This window comes from Punica granatum, chromosome 4 (assembly GCF_007655135.1).
Source record: "Punica granatum isolate Tunisia-2019 chromosome 4, ASM765513v2, whole genome shotgun sequence".
Lineage (NCBI taxonomy): Eukaryota > Viridiplantae > Streptophyta > Magnoliopsida > Myrtales > Lythraceae > Punica > Punica granatum.
Window position 1 is genome coordinate 3,122,126 of NC_045130.1, and position 20,681 is coordinate 3,142,806.

Below are 20,681 nucleotides of genomic sequence, written 5' to 3' on the forward strand. Positions count from 1 at the left end.
GGTCAAGGTAACGTAGTCATATATAAACTCTGAGTGAGTTCAGCTGTCATTTGATGTAGAGCATATCGGGAAATTTTTCGGACCAGTCATGAAATTTTCAATTGGCTGTCCAAGTACAAAACATTTACTCTTGTTCTACAAGAGTTTTGAAATTTGTTGGGAATGATTGAATTTTCAGTCGACTGAAACCAAACATTGTCCATAATGATTGAATTTTCAGTCGACTGAAACCAAACATTGTCCATAGCATATCGTATGAACCGAGCAACAAGAATAGGAGAAAGAATGTTAATGCTTTCACTTTCATTTCAACCGATTCCCGGTATGAGATTACATCCATGAGAGGGCAAAAACGGGAAATAGAAAATCTAACCGTTACTTTTTAGGAGCAACTGCAAAATACATGATTTTCGTAGTATATAACCTCCTCGAGCGATCCTTCCCTCATCCCAATCTTATATACCCACCCTACTTCCCCAAGAGCCTATCCTATGCACCCCTCCAAGCTTTCCCATGTCACATCTCAATCTATGCCTCGGTCATGCTCCTTTGCTCCCTAGATTATCGACTCAGCATGTACAAAATCCGCACCCCCGACCTATTCTTCATTCTTACCCTTCCTTTTCGTACCCAGTCAAAAGATTTGGATTGTGCCACAGACATACGGAAGGATATAATGGTCTATTGTTTTCTCAATGCTGTTTTGTCTGCTGAAGACTGGCCTATATGTTGGATAATCTGTCGTGAGGCATCCGTAGATACAGATGTCCTCTGGCTCTGACAGAGACAATCTGGCAGTGGATTTTCATAGAAAGCCTCCTCCGACCGTAATCTGTCCGTGCCCTTCGTTCCCTTGATGGGGCCTTTTCTCTTCCGAGGGGATCCTTGCCTGTCAAACCAAATATTGGGAGCAATCACTAACATAATTCATTCATTGTCACTGATAAGCTCTTCAGAATGTATAATGCTGATCACCATGGAACGCAAACCCGACGAGTACCCTTGAGAGGGCAAAAATCATTTCATAGTATTTTTGATATTATACCCAATCCATGATTCACCATATGCAGTTGAATATTAAAAAAAGCAATAAACTCAGATATCCGATGCTAACCGTCTCCTGTGGAGCTCAATGATTCGATTAGAAAACTTTCTGCCTTCTCTCAGAATTCCCTGCTCAATCTTGTCAACTAATCGAACAAAAGCTTTCCTGATGCAGAAATGGGGGGAAGGAATTATCAACAACGGTGGGACTGATGAGAGAAAAAATGTGAATACCTAAAATGGGCGAAAAAGTAACGTGTATCCCCTAGACGGAAGCACATGCCTGTCAGGAGAAATAGTCTTCCTATGTCCCAGAAAACGACGATGACCTTCAACTGCTCTTGCCATATTTCCGGAGTAGGATGGAATAAATACATCACTCTCAACAGATACAATGTAGTCAAGAGCAGCCATTTGAGATGCATGACTTAGAAAAGGTTCGAGTTCCTCAACCGATGCTAATTTCTCCTGAAAAACAGAAAAATTCCTGGAGGGCGTCAAGAGCAGCCCTTTCATATGAAAGTTTCTGAAGGGACCCGCTTAAAATAAATAATACACTTTATCAATGTCTCAGAACCATCTTATTGACATTCATCAAACTGATACTGTCTCTACAATTGCAAAGAATCAGCAATGGCATACCTTGCTCATCAACATGGGAAAGCGGGACTGAAGGTCAGCCATATGAGAATCGCCGCCATATATCTCTCCTGCGGCAATGTATATAGGTGTGTTTGATGGGTATCCCAGGGCAGTAAGAAGAATTCCAACCTCCTTTGGAGTGAGAGGGCAATATCCTTTGTGTCGCTGTTCAGTTGAATTAATTTCCTTCACTTTCCAGTATTCAGTGTTCTCCCTACAGTTATATTGTCACAGTTAGTGAATAAGTCAAGCATCCTAATTATTAGTATGCAACTGGAAAACAAAGGAAGTTTAGCTCCATGATTTCATTTACCTAGTAATCCTTAGTCCGTTAGCAGTTATATAACTCACAAGTCACATCTAGTGTATACGTCAAGAATTCTTGACCAATAGTAAGCAATTGGAACACCATAGATGAGAAGTTGCTAAGGCTCTATAAATTCATTTACCTAATAATCCTCAGTTCATCGGCTTCAGCAGGAGATAAACCATGTGTGCATCCACTAAATGCAAGCATATCCTTCTCATATCGCAGATGAAGGGCAATATAAGGACCATGGGATCTCATTCTCTCAACCAATAACTGCGAACACATGAAAAAGAAACATCTATGAATCGAAAAGAAACACCTCCATCTATCAAAATGAGTACGTAGATCTCATTGCTCACTTTTCCCATTGCTTCAATATGAGGTGCAAAATGGAGTGCTTGATAACATGCACGGCAGCGCAGCTTTTGGATGTCAGGCGGCAGATGGTTATTAGCAAGACGAGAATCAGATTTAGCAGCTCGAATCACCTGCCAAGATAATGGATGATTAAATCTTCCAGTCATAGGTTTTCCCACCCTATTGTTTCGGATGTTGGATCACTAGAGGAGTAAATTCATGAGAAAGAGTTCAATATGAGCTGTACCTCATAATCTTCCCACATACCAGCTATCTCATTTAGGTAGTACTCTAAACCAGACCAGCTTTTGAACTGCCTAGTGCCTTTTGTAGCAGTAGCAAGTTCCTCGGGGAGCTTTTTTATGATTTTCACATCATTAGCCAGGGTATTTATAAAGTGATCTTCATCAAATACATCTGAAAAGTTACTGCAGATGAAGGAAATTGAATTAATCAACATACTAACATGTTAATCTCAGATTGCATTAGTTAGCTAGACTGAAGCAAGACAAGTAAAACTTGCAGAACAATTAGAATGTTACCTAGAATCTTGCCAAAATGACCTTTTATCGAGCTCTGGAATCACAAGGGTAGCATTTATGATACGTGCAACAGCTACCATGTCGCATATCTGCATTTTAAAAACAAGACTCTGCTTTCGGCTTGACCATGTAGTCGAACAAATCAACTATGCATCAGAAATGAGTTATATTTTTGGGAAATCTAAAAATGGTCATTTCAACATTCTGTAAAAGCTATAGTGCCTCTAACGTTAATCCTTAATTGTTCTGGCACCTAAAAAGACTTTTTTTTTCCTACCCCCTGACCAGTAGATGGTGGCCCCTATGGAGCCTAAATTAGGGGAAATCCTGGAATATACATAGATAGAATATCAAGAAAAGCAAAAACTTGTGTGCCTATACATTAATACAGAGGATAACAACAAACTCAGACATTCTATTCAAGTACTTAGCTTTTATACAATAAAAATGGCTGATCGGAACATATACAAAGGCAATAAAGAGAAGATGATCCAAGTCCAACCCTATATCGTCAAAGAGGGTGGATGCACAGAAATGAACTTGTACTGTAATGCAACTGACATAAAGACAATAGTTCTTAAGAGAAAACAGAATATAACCTTTGTATTTCATATTGTTCTTAAATAATCATGAGGTCCTTGTTTCTTAACAAAGCACAAACACGGTAATGAAATATTTAATATATCAAGAAAATAAGTATACAAACCCCGGCTCTCATCTGGTTAAGTCCGCCATTAGTATGAACAAGAAGGTAGCCTTGTGATTCAGCAGGAGCTGAGTACAAAGGAGGAATGTTAATGATAAGATCAGTGGATAATTGTTCACTGATACAACTCGAATTTCAGAAGATCTTACCAGTATGGTTAGGACTGGGATCTATGCAGGGGAAGAAATCACGATTTGGTGGAGGTTTCCAGAGCTTGCTGGTATCCAAACTCCATTTCTGATCATCCAACTGTCAGGTCTAAAGGAGTGAAAACATGAAAGATGCATGACCCATTTGCATAATTCCCTAATTAAACCCAACTCACTTAAACACTCTCATTGACGATAATAATAGAAATTTTCAACGAGTTCAACCCAATTAAGATCTTCTAGCAACTCTACAGGAGTACACTCATTCTTGTTTTACTGCACACGACCACTAACAGCATAAGCATAATTTCAAGTAAGATTATACATAATATGACTTTGCTGATGAGTAAAGCAAAAATCTTGATGGCGATAGAACCACTAAAACCTTGTGGGGAGAGACTGGAGGTTTTGAAAAATGAGGCGGCACGAGCTCCTGCTTCCAGCTTTGCTCAGCACCGACTCTCTGGTATTTAATTTCGTGTTGCTGCAGTTTCATTAATAAAGTTAGGAAGCAAGGAACCGATATCGAAATTTGAACCTTCACTACACAAACAATCTCAGAGGCAGTCAACACAGCAATTTTAAAGCCAACATACACGCATACACGATCACAACCAAGAACTAACCCAAAATTGGTTTTTTTTTTTTTTCAAAGACAACTAAACGAACTAGTCAATGGATGAATGGAAAATTCAAAATAAAAATCCTCTTCTTCTAAAATCTACAAACTACCAAAGAACAACCATAAGCATCAGCGAAATCTTGCTGATTTCAGCAGCTTATCAATAAAGACAAATGCATAATCAGTCGACCGAAAGAAAACCTGATTGGACGACCAATCACAACTCCGCCGTTGAAATCAAGAAAGTGATCCAGAAACAACTGAAGAGTGATGACAGAATCAATAGGCAGCGTGCAAGCATTCGTGGATACAGAAATGGAGATTTCTAAAAGCCTAAGTTCGACAATCCGACAATCCCATGCCTCCGCAATCTATAAACTTGTCGAAGTACGGCTGAAGAGCTAGAACCGAATAAAACTGATGGGCACAAGCGCGAGGGCAGTCTAGTCGAGGAACCACAAATGCGCGAGACCAGTACAGCAAGATCCTACGGAAGCTGGAGACCGAGTGAAATGAGAATGACGGAGCAACATTAGAGGTGGAGATCACCCTTACCGAAGGGAACTTGAGGGGCTCGGAGGCTCCGGGGAGCTTAGATGAAGGGAAGACGTGGCCGTGCACAGAGAACAGGGCCACGAGTGCTATGGCGCATATGGCGCAGGTCAGCAGCTTCCGGAGCACCACCAAGAGCAGAGCTCTCTGCCGCCGCTTCAGCATCACTGTCTCTGCTGCTATGTTATACGATATCCCCCTCCCTCCCTCCCTCTCTCTCTCCCTCTCTCTCTCTGTCTCTGTCTCTGTGTTTGTGTGGAATCGAGCACAAGAGAGACAGTTTCGGCTATTTAGGAATCATGGAAGAGAGAAGATCAGCTCATCCGCCATTGAAGGAGTCGAAGAAGGAAGCAATCATCACCTTTATGCACCTTTATGCAGTGTTATCAGAACCGGACCGGACATCGAACCGGCCGAGGTATGGGGTCACGGGTTTATGGGTTCAACCGGGGTTCGATGGGTCGGACCGCATATTTAATTAAAAAATAAATAAATATTTATTATTTAAAAATAATAATATAAAAATTAGAAATATATTTGAGGAACCTTTCCTCAGTACATTATACATTTTTTTAGCTGTTTCTTTTCTTTTTCTTCCTCCTTAGTTCCTCCTTCCTGAATCAGTCATGTTTCTTTTTTTCTCTTTATCCCTCTCTTCTTTCCGTAATGTCCGCATTGGAAATAGACTGACACCATAAATCATGACACTCATATGCAGGGGGTCAAAAGTGCTGCCAGCGGAGATAGTGAAGCATCCCTCAGAAGGTATGTATTTACCTTTGTTGTTAGATTTAGTTTTTCTGCTTCTGGGGATAACCGAATATTTATGAAGCTTAAGTATATCATCCGGAATAGTCTATGCCTCTATGTTCAGCATTTTCCACTCTTTCTTCAGGCAAGAAGAAGACCGCTCAGAAAAAGGAAGCCAACAATCCACTTCAAACACAAACGACAACTGCAACATTAATGAGCTACTGGCTGAGCTGAAAGTGTTCAAAGAAAGGAACAAACTCATGGAGAAATAGCTGAAAGATATGGAAGAGAGATACTCGGAGATTAGTCTCAGATTTGCCGAGGTAGATTAGTCTCACCGTGAGAGGCAACAGCTTGTGATGACCGTGCGAAATCTCAAGAATAGCATGAAAAGCTGAGGAAAAGCAAAAGGAAGCATTTTGATTACGCATGTGCCAGAAAATGTGGTATAAAAGCCATTTCTTGTATACCAAAATGATATTCTTTGGAATGGAAAAATTAATAATTATTCGTTCTTCTTCTATCGGAGCATTAGAGAAGTTCAGAAACTGGCGCTGCTTTTCAAAACAATCAACTCATATTAGCGAGCAATTATGTGTTGGCGATGTGATAAAGCATCATGCAAATTGCTTTAGCCGTTTTGCATCTCAGTCGGGGTCTGTAGTTAGTATTACTTACAAAGCATTTTCTGGTAGGGTCAGCTGCATAGAATAAGTTCATACTATTAACTAAAACCGGTAAATATATGTGCGTGCTATCCTCTCGGTATAGTCATATCGTATTCTAGCAAAACAAAAGCAGTAAAACACTGTTACGAAAAAGGCAAATCGAATCCACGGCATCATCAGCAACAGTTAACCAGGATTAAGACTGATTATATTCTACTTGCAACAACCCAATCACCAAAGACAATAAATCAAGACCAGCTGATGAACTCCACCATCACCTCAGCAACTACCCAATCTTCAGTCAAAATTTTCAGCCTTACTTTTAGCAAACATTGCAACACAATCAATTAGAACATTAACCCTGCAAATCAATTACTCAAAACGGATCAGAGAAAGAGTGCCGATTACCTTTGTTAACTGTGGTCCTCTGATCTGAAGAAGCGGCGATGAAGACTATGGAGGGGGTCAAGTACTTTGCAGAATCGAAGATCGAAGAGGATCGAAGGAAGATGCAGAATCGAAGATCGAAGAGGATCGAAGGAAGATCGATAGGAAGATCGACACTAACGAGAACAAGGAAGATCGAAGAGGATCGCCGACTAGGGTTTTCACCTTCAGACTTCAGCTTTCGATTTTTTCTTCGATTCAATCCTTCTCTGTTCAGTTTGGGCGACTGAACACCGAATTTGGTTTCGGGCTTGGGTCGGGAGATCCGGATTTCACTTAAAAATCGTGAACCCATCAACCGGCCGGTTCGAATGGGTTTGATGGGTTTGTTTAAAAACCGGCCGGTTTTCTAGGTTCACCGGTTTTTTTATGCAATTTCGGTTTTTTAGGTAACCGGACCGGACACAGGTCCGGTTTCCGGTCCGACCGGTCGAACCGCCCGGGCCGGTCCGGGTCTGATAACACTGCCTTTATGTTCGTTTTCTCTTTCTCTGTCACGTTTTGCTTTGGCTCCGAGGCGGAGTTGTTCTCCTTTTTTAGCGTGATATGTTTAGTTTTAGAGTTAAAAAAGTAGAATTAAATTTTAATTTTAATTGAATTATAATGATTGTGTTGTTGAATTTCGAGGAAAAGTATGAAAATGTAATGAATAGTTAAGAGAAAGTGGTGGTTGTGTAATGATTATATTGTTAAATTATTAAAAAAGTAATGAATAGTTGAAAGAATTTAGGGCTTGTTTGGTTTGTGGATGCAATTTTAAAATCACAATTTTAACATAATTCTACCCACAACAAAACAAAATAACTCATACAAAGTCAAAGAGTGAGTCCCATTTATACCACTTTTTTCCACAAAAAAAAAATAATTCATACAAAGTCAAATGGTGGGCCCCATTTATACCACTCTTTTTCTAAATTAAAATCTAATTTTAAAATCCTACTATGAAACCAAACGCAGTATTAGTATTAAAAATTAAATTTAATACAATGGAGTTGTACGTAAATTTATATATATGACTTATCTTTTTTAATTGAAAAATAATTTTTGTTATATAGTGAGTAAAATTAAAATTAAAGTTAAAATTTAAAATTAAATTGTAAAATTAAACGTCTTGATAAATAAATAAAGTTATGTGAAAAAATAAATAAATAAATTGACGAGATTTTAATATTTTTAAGAAGAAATTTAATATTTTATTTTGTTTATCGATTTGATTTCTAAATGTATATTATGATTGTAAGTATAAGTATTGTATATTGGGGGGTGAAGAGTCCAAGATTAGATCATAAGTGGGACCCTTTCAACTCTGATGATACGAGAAATGAATGGGAGCTAATAGGAAAATGGTATGATTCTGACCTGGTCAAATCCCGATGCCTCGAGAGACGATTCAGTTAGATTTTCTTTTTCATATTCTGAAAATAAAATATGGGTACATTAATTGATTTTACACGACCACTCGAGACATGAAATTGCAATGACACTGAGATCATAACGAACTAAAATAAGAATATAGAAAATCAAGTTTAAGCAACTTGCAAATGGTTTTAACTCTTGCTTAAATTATGTGCATGCTCTCCTCATAAATAAGAGTTGTGGGTAAAACATATCGTTAAACATAGGGGTGGCAATTCGTGCTGTGTCGTGTTTATACGTGTCGTGTCTAAACGGGTTCGTGTCATCAAAGTCATAACCCGTACACAACACGATTATTAAACGGGTTAGGTTTTGGAAACCCATACACGACACGTTTATATCCGTGTCAACCCGTTTAGACACGTTTAAACCCGTTTATCGAAATGTGTCATAATAGGTACACGTATATACGACGCGATTATAAACGTTATCGGGACACGTTAACACAACTTGTTTATCCGATCAACTCAGTTACCCGGATACATTAACACGACATGTTTATCCGAACACGTTAACACGGCATGTTTACACGTTAACACGACATGTGTTGGATTGGATGAAAGAAAGGAAAAGAAATTAGATTAGGGACTTAGGAAATTAGGATTACATGAGGATATTTTGGTAAATCCAAATACATAAACGAGTTAACGAGTTACATGATTATAGTAACATGATTAAACATGTTTAAATAAATAGGTTTAATCGTGTATAATCGGGTTACACAGGTTCAACCCGATAAGACACGCTTATTAATCGTGTTTAAACGGGTTGGATCCGTTTAGACTGATTATCAAAAATGTCCAACCCAAACCCGTTTAACTTCGTGTCGTATCCGTGTCGTGTTATCGTGTCGTGTGAAATATTACCAGCCCTAGTTAAACATTCAAAAAAAATTAAAGAGGAGGAAGACGAGGAATTTGAAAATTGCTATAATTATATTATTATGCAAAAGCATGTGAACTTAAAAGAAAATACTTTTTTCTAACAATCAAATTGCCACTGTCAATTGGTTGACAAGAAGAAAAATAATATTTCCTACTTTAGTTTCATAATTTTTCACGGTTTACATATATATATATATATATATTGAGATAAGAAGATGATGAAGATCTCATTTAACACTCTTTCAACATCTATATAGACTATATAAAAGCAAGAACAAAACTCCATCATACCATATATGAAGAAAAGGGCCCTCCATTGCGTGAACATTCCTATCCAAAGCAATTGATAAATGATGTTTGACTTAATATGGTAATGACACATCGTAGTTCAATCAATATATACATGTGTGTGTTAAAATTAAGCAATTTATTTGAGACGATATTACACATATTTTGGTAACTATACGCTCTGATTGTATAAATAATTAAAAAATATATGTAAGAGTAATTAGAGATTATTTTATATAAATGAATTAAATAAGTTAATATTTCAGTAATCTATTTATGATATTGTCATCGATTTAATTCCAATTTCATATAAATTTTGTGGTTTCTTGATCTCATTATTTTATTTGGTCTATAAGTAAGTGAGTCGGTCATAATAATAAAATTTCCTACTCCATTGATTTTGGTCTTATGGCTGCCACAGCGTGGTGGGGATGCATCTGCTACAGCCACAATCGAAGTTCGCATTTCTCAAGTATGTGCATTCATCACGTAGAAGTCTTGTTGTGGACGAGAATATTATTGTTCAATTGACCGAACAAAGAGACTATGAAGACAAATATACATGTACACGATGAACATTTATTTGCACTCCATGCTCATCTTGAAGGAAGTGTTAGAGATTATTAGATGTTTTAAGAAATTAAATAATATCACATATATATCTTTATATTGAGATAAAGTTAATACTCTATGTATCTATTTACAAATTCATATATGATTTACGTCCAATTGTGATAGCTTTTGATTTTAGTTTGTTGATTTTCATTATCACATTGCCCTGTAATATGTGATTTCCTGAATCAATCATTACAATAAAATCCTCTACTCTTGTGGATTTGGCCCTATGGCTGCCACATTATTTCTTTAACTACTAGTCTTTTTATGATAATGTGATTTAGTTTGTGGTTTTGGATATTGGAGATGGAACCATTTGCACGCGTTTGCCTCCCATTTAGTCAATTTTACGCGTTAGGGTTTCAACACTAATTCAGTACACCCGTGAAGAAAAGTATTTTAATTAATAATTAAATCATGTCATATCTAATAAGATTAATTTTTCAAATTCACGGATGGTATACCTTAAAATCTCACGGACCTATCCAATCATTGCATTCCTTATCCCTTCGACTCTTGTCTTCACATGCTCTCTAAGAAGAAAAAGAAGAAGAATTGAAAATAAGGCAACTTAAAAATTATCATGATGATCTCTACAAATTAACCATTATTGTTTTAAGGATTTCGTCAAATCTTAAGAGCCCAGTTAATCGATCTTTGGGTATTCTCTCACCATTCTTGGACATCAATTTAATCTGTGCGCTTCTTATGGTAGAGTGGGAAGAGCTTTACAACTGTATTAGCCTTAGCATTTGAAAACTCTCACAAGTTTAGCTCGTCATGAACAATAAAATGAGGCCACATATGTCGGATGCAATTTTCGGCATACTGGTTGATGAGCTTAGTGGCAAAAAAGCTCTAGCTGCGAGCACCATGGAGTGCAACAAAAATGCTCGTAACGTGTAGTTGTAATGTACAATTGGTGAATAAGCTGAATGGCTCCCATGCGTTGATAGTTATGTGTAGACAAAACAAAAATACGGATTTTTTTGGTCTTATGTTTTTTTAATGAATTTTTGGTCTTATGGTTCACATGCTTGTCCTCTTTTTTTTTTGTGTTAAATCATATGCTTGTCCAGGCAACTAAATGTTAATTTATATAGAGTCGTCGGTCAATTTGCACGATGAATATATATATATATATATCCACATCAATATCTACCTTTTCTTAAAAGAAAATGATCCACACCTACATCTTTAGGAATTGCTTTAAAAAAAATTAACACCCACATTAATTTTTAATCAAGCATCTCTTGCATTGTTTTATAATTTATTTCTTAAATAAAATTTTCACTTATATGAATAAGTCAAGGTCAAGAAATTCTGTCTCGATTAGAGGGATAAAACATATATTTTGAAAAATAACTCAGTCAAAATTTATATTATACGTTGCTCATCGGTCATTTATGAGTTTACTCTCATATATGGGGATATTTTTTTTCTCCATATTCATTGTTTGCTCTTTTAAACATATGAATAAATAAACAAAATATGTTAAGATTTTTTTGTCGGTGACTGTTAAGGATTTTCTTTTGCGGTGAATAATATTTGAAGGATATTTGTTTCCAAGACATACAAGCAATAATAAGATCATGTGCACGCAATGCGCGTTGGGAATTCTTATATAATCTATTGACTCTTATAATCTGTTTATTTTGATGATCACACCAATACAAAAATTCTGGACCCAAAAAAAAAAATCTTGCATTAATGCCGACGTTGTCTTTTCGCTATCGCTATCGCTATTGACGGAACCGGCCCATCGTCACTTTTTGTTCGGCTAGGCAAAAATGTTAGCTATGACAATGATAATTAAGTGATAGTAATTTTCTATAAAAATCAGATATCGAATTAATGCTTTTTTATTTTTTTGAATTCTTTTATACTAATATTTGAAAGCTCAATGTTATTTTGATTAATCTAAATCGAGCATATCGACTCACTAAAGATAAAGCTTTTTTAATGTTAATTATTTTTATTTATAATACTCGAACCTACAATCTTATTTAAGGACACCGAACCATTGATTCAATTCATATTGATATGTTTCTCTTTGTTATGGCTTTACCATCTTGTACATATTACGTACATACTTACTGGATTATGAAATAGCTTTTTGACGTGAGTCCTCGGTAAGGCATCGCTCATGCAATCTAGAGGTTATACGTGGCGTGAATAACTGGTAAGGGGTCAACCCCAAGGGGATCGCATTTAAACACGTGGACCAAGATCCTTGCACAGCCTACAAGTAAATCAATTATTAAGATTACTTGCAAGAAAAAAAAAATAATAACTAGTTACGTAACCTGTACATTCCACTGACTTTTACAATTTTTTTTGAGTAATTAATTTAATCTTACAATGGCTTTGAAAAAAAATTAAATATAAAAGAAAACACAATAGAGTATTTTGAAATAAAATGTGTTATGCAAAATATTGGTAATTTTCATAAATATAATTTGTTAAAAGTATTAAATTTAAAAGAAAGCATATAAATATATATATATATGTATGGAAGTTGTCGAGATGTGATCCCCTGAGCGAAAAGGAGGCGAATTTATCAAAATTAATCTATTAAATTCATTAATTTATTGTAGATTTTCAATATAATTAAAAGTTTGGTAACTCTTTGGAATCATTTAAGAAAATTGAATAAACTAATCATTTAATCCTCACGTTGCATATGCTTTTTTATTTTTTTATATTGAAATTATTATATTTACGAATTTCATAATAATAAAAAGTTTAAAATAAATAATCTTCTAGAAAATATCGAATATATAAATATATTGTAAAAATTCAAAAAAGATTACTCATGAAAATGTAAAAAAAATCTAGGTATATATTAATATACAGAGGATGCAAATGGTTAATAATTTAGAAGGTAAGGGTTATGAACAAATATTCATCATTAATTGAACGGAAAACTCTCATGGAAGGAGTCTAAATTACATTATATATATAGATATATAATGAAAGGTTTCGATATGCTTAAGTGGAAGCTCCTCGTTGCTCCAATACGCTTATGTTGAAGTTTCTTGTCGCACAAACGGAAATTCCTCACCAATTTTCATGGGAGGAGTCTATATTATATTATATATAGATAGATTAATCGTCATCCATTAAAAAGAAGAAAATATGCAAAGCTCTCACGGCAGTGGGCCATTAATGCAAATTTGTTCCCCGATATCTCATATGTTTTGTCTTCCTAATGAAATGAGATCTGTTCGAGTTCGACTAGAAGTCTTTCACGAACATAAAATTCTACAAATTCGTGACTCATAGAGCGGTCAACAACATTGCATGTCATGTACATCTGTAAAGTCATAAGAGGGTCGTCGAGATGTGCAGCGTTGGAAATAACAGATGAGGGATTTCCATCTTACAGAGAAGATGACTAATAAAGTAATCTGTCATTCCCACATGATAGCATGTGAGACATTCACTAGTTTGCAATCTATCCATCACGAGGACGAGGATGTAAAGTGCAGGTGCCTTGAATATTGGTCATGCATTCAATTTTGAAGTTATTTGCTCCGTTTGGTTTCGCAGTTAAAATTACAAAAATTTTAACTTTAACTTTAACTCAACACACTACACAACAAAAATACACATTTTCTAAGTTAAAAATTTTAACTTTAACTTTAACTCAACACACTACACAATCATTTGTCATTTTCTACAATCAAAATTAAAGTTACTTTAACTCTGAAACCAAACGCGCTATAGAAGTCGAGAAATCTTCAGACACACACTTGCCATGCATGTTTAGGGGGGCTCGACAAGAAAGGTGGTCACGTTCCTTGTCAATAGGGCAAGAGTCACATGGATTCTCCAATTTGAGGGAAGATGATCATATTCCTAAAACATTGCTAGATGTTGAGTATACCACCGTACTGCATATATATATGAGATGTAAATAATCCTCATCAGAATTCCTTTAGGGGTTGTCATTACTGATAACTTATCATATATATATATATATATATATATATATATTTGGGCGAATAACTTATATTATAGCTTGCTCCTGATGCATACGTCCAATTCCAAATATACCCGTCTCGACCTTAATTACGACTTGGTCAGTCAGGTCGAGACTTTGATGTCACGCTCCACACATTTAAAAGGGTCAAGTAATTATTTGAATGGAGACTAAGACCATTTCGCGCAAGTTTAATTACGACCCACAAAGTCCCTTTCGTGCAAAGACGAACCACATTCAATGGCATGAATGGCTCTACTCTACATATATATGGATGTGTATATATGTTAATATCTTCCAATTTACTCCATAATAAGCCGTGTATTAAGGTTAATTATTATGAGGTGAATGGCTTGGGTTTGTCGTTGAAAACGACGGCAACGATCCTTGTTTTGCACCCAAGAAAATTAAATGTGAGAGTCATAAATTTATTAGGTCAAGATCATCGATCAACTCATCAAGACTAGGAGGAAAAGGGGAAAACCCACCCAATCGTCCCGTAATGCGCACGATACTTAAGCCATGAGAGTCATACTAGCTAATCATTGATATATATTTATATCACGAAGATTTAAACCTAATTAAACGTGAATAGGAAGATGGTGAAATAATGTTTGTGCTTGGTTTGTCTTTTTCCGTGTGACTATATATGTGCGGCCAATTAATTATTGTGACCCATGAAACTATCCCTTGCTGTCGGGGTAAATTGATAATTTAGTAGTTGAAGAAGTCGAGATCTGGAAGAATATGTGGTGTTGTGTTTCAATTTGAGGCTTAGTTCTCTCACCGTGTGGGTTAATTAGCAAATAATTTGCTCAAAAAGCACATTAAAATATGTCTACATGCACCGAATTATTGGTATTAGGTAAAATACGAATAATTTGGTACGACCTAGCCAATACTGTTTCACGAATAGTAAATTAATTAGTGTTGTAAACATGTGTATATGTCTATGTCTGTTCTCTAAACAAATTAAACCAAGAAAACTGCAACAAATTAAAGAAATCCTGATCAAGGAAAATATTCGAGGTTGTTGAGATTTGCAAGTAGTGGAGGAGCAGTTTCTGTAGGAAGTGCGGTTCCCACTGAATTGACTCAAAAGTATGTCATCATCACTTAAGTTGGGCACTTATACATACATACATATACATATATATATATATATGTATGCGCTCGTGTGTATATATGTACGGATGACTTGGAGTCTGTAGCTATGGCTAGATGGTGCTTTGTGAGTGGTAGAGACCTCTTTTGTGTTCCCACACCTAACCCTAATTGAGACATTTAGTACTTACTATTGGAAAGTTGTCCCGTGCGACAAGTGATGGACGCGGGCAATGGGAGTGGAAAGTGAAAGCTGAGTTCTATCATTTCCCATTTGATTGGTGGGAATGAAATAGATTGAAATGGAATGCTCATTTTTTATTACACTTCATTTTTTTATTAATGTCTCCCATATAAATTGAAAATTGCATTACCTCATTATCATAGTTTTCTTTTATTTTGATAGAATGAACATTCCTTCAGTTAAAAAAGGAAATGGTTATTCCCTCATTTCATACTATATATTGTGAATCATCGTATATGTTATTTTAATTTATATATATATAAATGTATATAACATGATATCTTGATAAATAAGTTTAATATTATAATTATATTCTTTCATTTTGTAATGGCCATTAAAGAAAACTATATTTTTTGACTCAATACTATTACTTTTCCTTATATAGAATCAATTCTTTCCATTTCATTCCATTCTCGCGTACCAAATGAGACCTTAGAGTTTCGGCTGCTTCTAATTATGACACTAGTGGTAGTGCCAATTTTCTAGTATAGTTCAATCCGGTGGTTGATAACCTAGTGGTTTCGTCATGTTGACTTGTTCCATCGGATGGGATTCCTGCAATTGCACCGCCAGTTTGGTAAGACAAGAAAATCAATCCAATCGGTGCGGGCCGATCTGACCAGTCAAATTCGACTAATGTATGGTGCTAAAAACGTACAAACAAATTTCACGGCCAATTTAAGCTACAGAGTAGAGTGTGGTCTAGACAATAAGTAGTTTTGGTCATGTCATTGTTTTTTTTAATTATCATGTAAATTGGAGGACTTCAGAATTTTGGCCCATTTTCCAGTAGTAATGTATTTTTCTAAGTGGGATGCCTCTAAATGTGATTAATATATATATGTGAAAATGCATGTAATTAACATTGGATTTATATTAGGGTCTAGCATAAACAAGAACATGAAATAGGGGGAAGAAAAAAGGAATTCCACAAAAGAAGAATGATCTCACTTAGGCATTGAAATCCCAATATAAATTAGAACGTGAAGAAAGAAAATAGCCGATCGATCGCATAACTGCTGGACCAATGTTATGAATGTGCTACAGAACACGAGCTGATGAGCTTATGTTCTTCCAAGCACCATACTAATTATGATGGTATTATGTTTGATTGTTAATCCCTGGCTCTTAACTTTCGGGAACCAAGATTGCTTTATATTCATAGATGACATAACATGAAGGTGAAGGCAAGACACTAAAACTATAATTTCCTAACATATTCATATTCCACGTATTTTAAAATTAGTAAAGTCATTAGATAAAAATAATTTTGTAAATTTATTAAATAATATCAGTAAACTTCTTACTGCTTTCTAATTTCTTTCGCAATTTATATCCACCTTCCCTCCTCCTCTCCTCTCTCAAACTATATGTTATCGTTCGATCATTTGTGTTTTTCATTAATTTTTTTAAAATATGTGATACAAATTTTTATTTGGAAAAATAAATTCGCATAAATTATACCAACAACAAATGACACTGCACATAGTGCGGGCATGACTAATATTTGTGTATATTGTATAGGATATACTTTTTCGTTAAGAAGATCTTTTTTTTTTTTGTTTTTTGGGTGGGGATTTGGGTGGTGGTTTGTTGGGGGGGAGGCACGGAACATATGGGTGTCGCATAATAACGAAAGAAGAAAGGCCCAATTACAGCAGCCCGCTCATGCAAATACAGGATGAAGGAAGTAATATTCAGCCCAAAAAAAAAGGGATGGAGGGAGTAATGATCGATAAGCCCAGCCTTGTTGAGCTCCCGAATTTGGGCTGGGGGTAAATTGGCTGGCCCAAATAAGTACAGATTTACTTTTTTATTTTTATTTTTTGTGAAGGACAACTTTGAGAAACTCTGTTCGTTTAGTAACAAAAGATTGATTTTTACATAACTTAACTTTTTTTTTTTCAATTTAATAACACAATCATTATTATTTTTATCTTTCTCTTCAAATTCTTTCTCACACTTTTTTTTTATATATTATTACAATTAATTTTTGATACTAAATTCTCTCAACTATATAACGCTTTTCATCAATTTCAACACTTTCTTTTTCTCAATTTAACAATACAATCATCACATTTTTTATCTTCTTTTTCAAATTTTCTCATGTATTTTTCCCAACTACTTTTGTCTTCACCTCCTTAAGTCAAACCAATCAAATTAAATCAAACTTAACGTTGTTACCAAATGCTACGTGTAGTATCATAGCCAAGTTCCATCAATTCTGTGTTTCATAAGCGAACAAAACAAGTCAAAATCCAATATCATTTTCTTCACAGGTAAATTTGTAATGGTCGAATGCATGAGAGACAACCGAAAAATTGCCCATACTTTCTTTGAAGTCGATGTTAGGGACCTAAGGTGTGGAAAAAGATAAGAAAAGGGAGTTCGGCCTCGACCTCTTCTTCTTTGAGATCTTCGTGAAGGAAAGCGTTCTTGGAGTCGCTTCAATCCAAGCACAGAAGAAAAAAAGATGATTTTCAATTTATGATCCATTAAGTGTGCAACACACTCCAATCGTATATGGTCCGAATTTTTTCCTAGCAAGTCCAGCGACACAGTTTGTACAACTTTAATACATCATAACACTTTAATTACCGGTGTGGTCTCATATATGCGCGGACTTTGGGAAGAAAACAGGAAACTGCATGAAATTGAAAGATTTTACGTAATTGATCACCATATGAATCCATGATTTTCGATGCACATTTTTTGCTTTATGCATTATCGTTTTCACTATTTTCAGCCTCGTTTAAAATAATTTATAAAAAAATTAGATAAAATTGATAATCTATTATAAGGTTGTTGATTTTTTTTTTGTTTTTGCTAACTCGGGTGTCCGCGCTTCGCCAATCAATTCTTGGGGCTTGATAAACCTTCGACGACACACGGAGCTGGTAATCACGCAAAATGCATTCTGATAGCTTCAAAAGGTTTTGAACTCGAGATCGGGTGAATATATAAATTTCTTTTCAATCACTAGATCAAACTCCTTGAAATTACAAGGTTGTCGATGTTCAGATCGTGTCTTGATTGTCATCTCTAAATAATGGAAACCTAGCTGAATTGACATATGTGCTTAGGCAAAAGTTTTTTTTTTTCCCCTTTTCGTAAATCATCTTTTGTATAAACAAATGTAGAGAATTAAAAGAGGGTGTAGCGCAGTGAAACACGCCATCGTCTGTTGATTTAGAGATCGTATGTTCGATATTTAATAGGACTACTATGCGAAAAAAGAAACAAATGTAGGCAGATAAATAGAATATATGTGATCGTAATTAACATTGACGGTCTATGAGATCACGTGGAAAGTTCCGTGGGACATCAATGTTTTTTTCGTGCTCTAAATCTTCCGTACGTACGGTCCAAAATCACATCGTTGATCTTATATTTTTGAAAGTCATTCCATCTCTTTTTTTTTTTTAGTTAATACTTAGTAGTAGCATTTGATTGATAAATCATAATTTAAACTTTTCCAGAGAGCAGAGAAGAACTTCTGTAGAAAGGTTGGGGAAAGAAAATTGATTAAATAATATATCTTAATTCAAAAGGAGGAAAAATGGGACTGCCTTTTTTTTTTTGGTATTTTTTTGCAATTATTATTTTTATTTTCTTAAATCGATGAATGTGAAGACGAGAAGCCCAACAACTCAATCTCTTTCGAAAAGTCCTTGTCTCTTATGCTTGTTCGTTCTGAACCGATCTGATTTGAGACTAAACAGTTAAACAAATCACATAAAAAAAGAAAAGAAAAAAAGAAGCGACATCTAACCATTGGCTGTCATGAAGGAATATACGTGACGACGGAATGATATGCTTAAAGTTAGCTCTATACAAAAAATCTACTCCACATCATATTTCCACTTAATTTCGAGCTGATAGTAATATTTTTAATTTGCATGGAATAAATGAGAAAGTTAGGTGAGCATTTTCCTTTCGTTTTTAAAAGCTGTTATGTACTTGCATATAGATTCATGAGCGGATTCTACAACATGGACTTTTCAAATGAGCAGCTGCAGTACACTTACTAAAAGCTTCACAGTTTTATTGTCACCGCTATCCAACAAGTCCGCATCGAACCTTGGGGCTCAATAAAGGTTCCGAATTACTTCCAGTGGCACGAAAGTGACGGAAGCATCAATGACCCGTTCGACGCACGACCGATATTATTTCCAGGGGCATGTGTTGCCACGTATACTATTCCTTTTAATTTTAAATTTTAGCACTATTTTATTATTACCAAAAAAAATTAGTTTCTTGTAAATTTTATTTTGGACTTATATCTTCTCGAGTTCTTGTTCATTCGCATCCTTCAAAGGTTTTACTCTTACAACAATTGAGAAAACTATATACGTTGGAAATATTCTGTAATGATCTCAAAGTATAATCTTTAATTTATATTTTTTAGATATGTGTAATGACATGTATAACCACCGGATATAATTTTGATATCCGTAATATGTATTTTTTTCCAGCATTTGCAACAAATATGATTTAAATGTTATTATAATTCAAAACATTTACTTCTTATATTGAAATATACTTTGATGACCTTAATTATAATGTATATAAATTTATTGAGTTGTGAATGCACGATGAAATTATAATCACCTAACTTAGTGAAAATTTTCGTAGTAGGTGAAGGTAATATAGCATATATATATAATAATGAGAATAATACTTGCATGCATTCCAAAAATAATAGTTAAGACAAGAGACGTATATACTATTTTCAAGTTCTAATTGATGAAGCTAATTTGCACTTAATATTATGGGAGAAAAGGAACTTCATAACCATATACATAAGCTTCTTCAGTTATAATTTTTCTATAAATTTATTTCTTATTAGTGGGATACGTTGCCCGATGAACATATTCGAGTGTGAACATAATATATTTTTTATTTTTTAAATTTAAAAATCATTACTCTAACAAAAAATTAATGAAAGTTAAAAGTGATTATTTTATAAGAACATACTTTAATTTGTAAAATGTTTGAAATTAATCTATATTTAAGAAGAGAGTAATATAGGATTTTTTGTTAATTTCCTCAATAAAAAAATAAGAAATAATGATTTCTTAATTTGTTTTTTAGAAGATTATTATATGCATTTTTTCTCCACATCGTGGCTTCCCGCTTGCTATAATTGCCCAATATATAATATCTTCGTTTTTTTTTTTGGCTTTAAAGGTATTCATTCATCAGAGAAAAGGATCAGAGTACATCATGGCTTGTTAACATCTCCATCTCTGACAAAAATAGACGCAGGGAGATTAGAGATATTAACCGGCCCAAATGATCAGACGCAACCATTATTTTTTTCCCTTTTATCAAGCAGAAATAGTCCTCGTTG

The 20,681-nt window shown here is 34.9% G+C and overlaps 1 protein-coding gene across 2 annotated transcripts; it reads right to left on the reverse strand.

Annotated features, from left to right (window-relative positions):
* Positions 1-274: 274 nt before the first annotated feature.
* LOC116203614 (O-fucosyltransferase 7) lies at positions 275-5,262 on the reverse strand. Of its 2 annotated transcripts, none has more exons than XM_031535422.1 (12): positions 4,928-5,262; positions 4,136-4,234; positions 3,751-3,838; positions 3,602-3,669; positions 2,896-2,984; positions 2,601-2,781; positions 2,356-2,484; positions 2,136-2,269; positions 1,687-1,900; positions 1,328-1,512; positions 1,115-1,210; positions 275-889 (listed from the first exon to the last, which is right to left on the reverse strand). In XM_031535422.1, exons 1-12 carry the CDS (start codon positions 5,087-5,089, stop codon positions 682-684), a joined length of 1,653 nt encoding a protein of 550 aa, XP_031391282.1. In that variant the 5' UTR covers positions 5,090-5,262; the 3' UTR covers positions 275-681. The 2 variants fall into 2 exon arrangements, with proteins under 2 accessions (XP_031391282.1, XP_031391281.1); XM_031535421.1 differs by having other exon boundaries at positions 3,751-3,850.
* Between the last annotated feature and the right edge of the window lie 15,419 nt (positions 5,263-20,681).

Coding starts and splice junctions, on each gene's coding strand:
- LOC116203614 (XM_031535421.1), bottom strand. CDS start 5,089: ATGCTGAAGCGGCGGCAGAGAGCTCTGCTCTTGGTGGTGCTCCGGAAG. Junction 2,782..2,895: donor TCATTTTGGCAAGATTCTAG/GTAACATTCTAA, acceptor CTTCATCTGCAG/TAACTTTTCAGATGTATTTG. Junction 2,270..2,355: donor ATATTGAAGCAATGGGAAAA/GTGAGCAATGAG, acceptor ATGTGTTCGCAG/TTATTGGTTGAGAGAATGAG.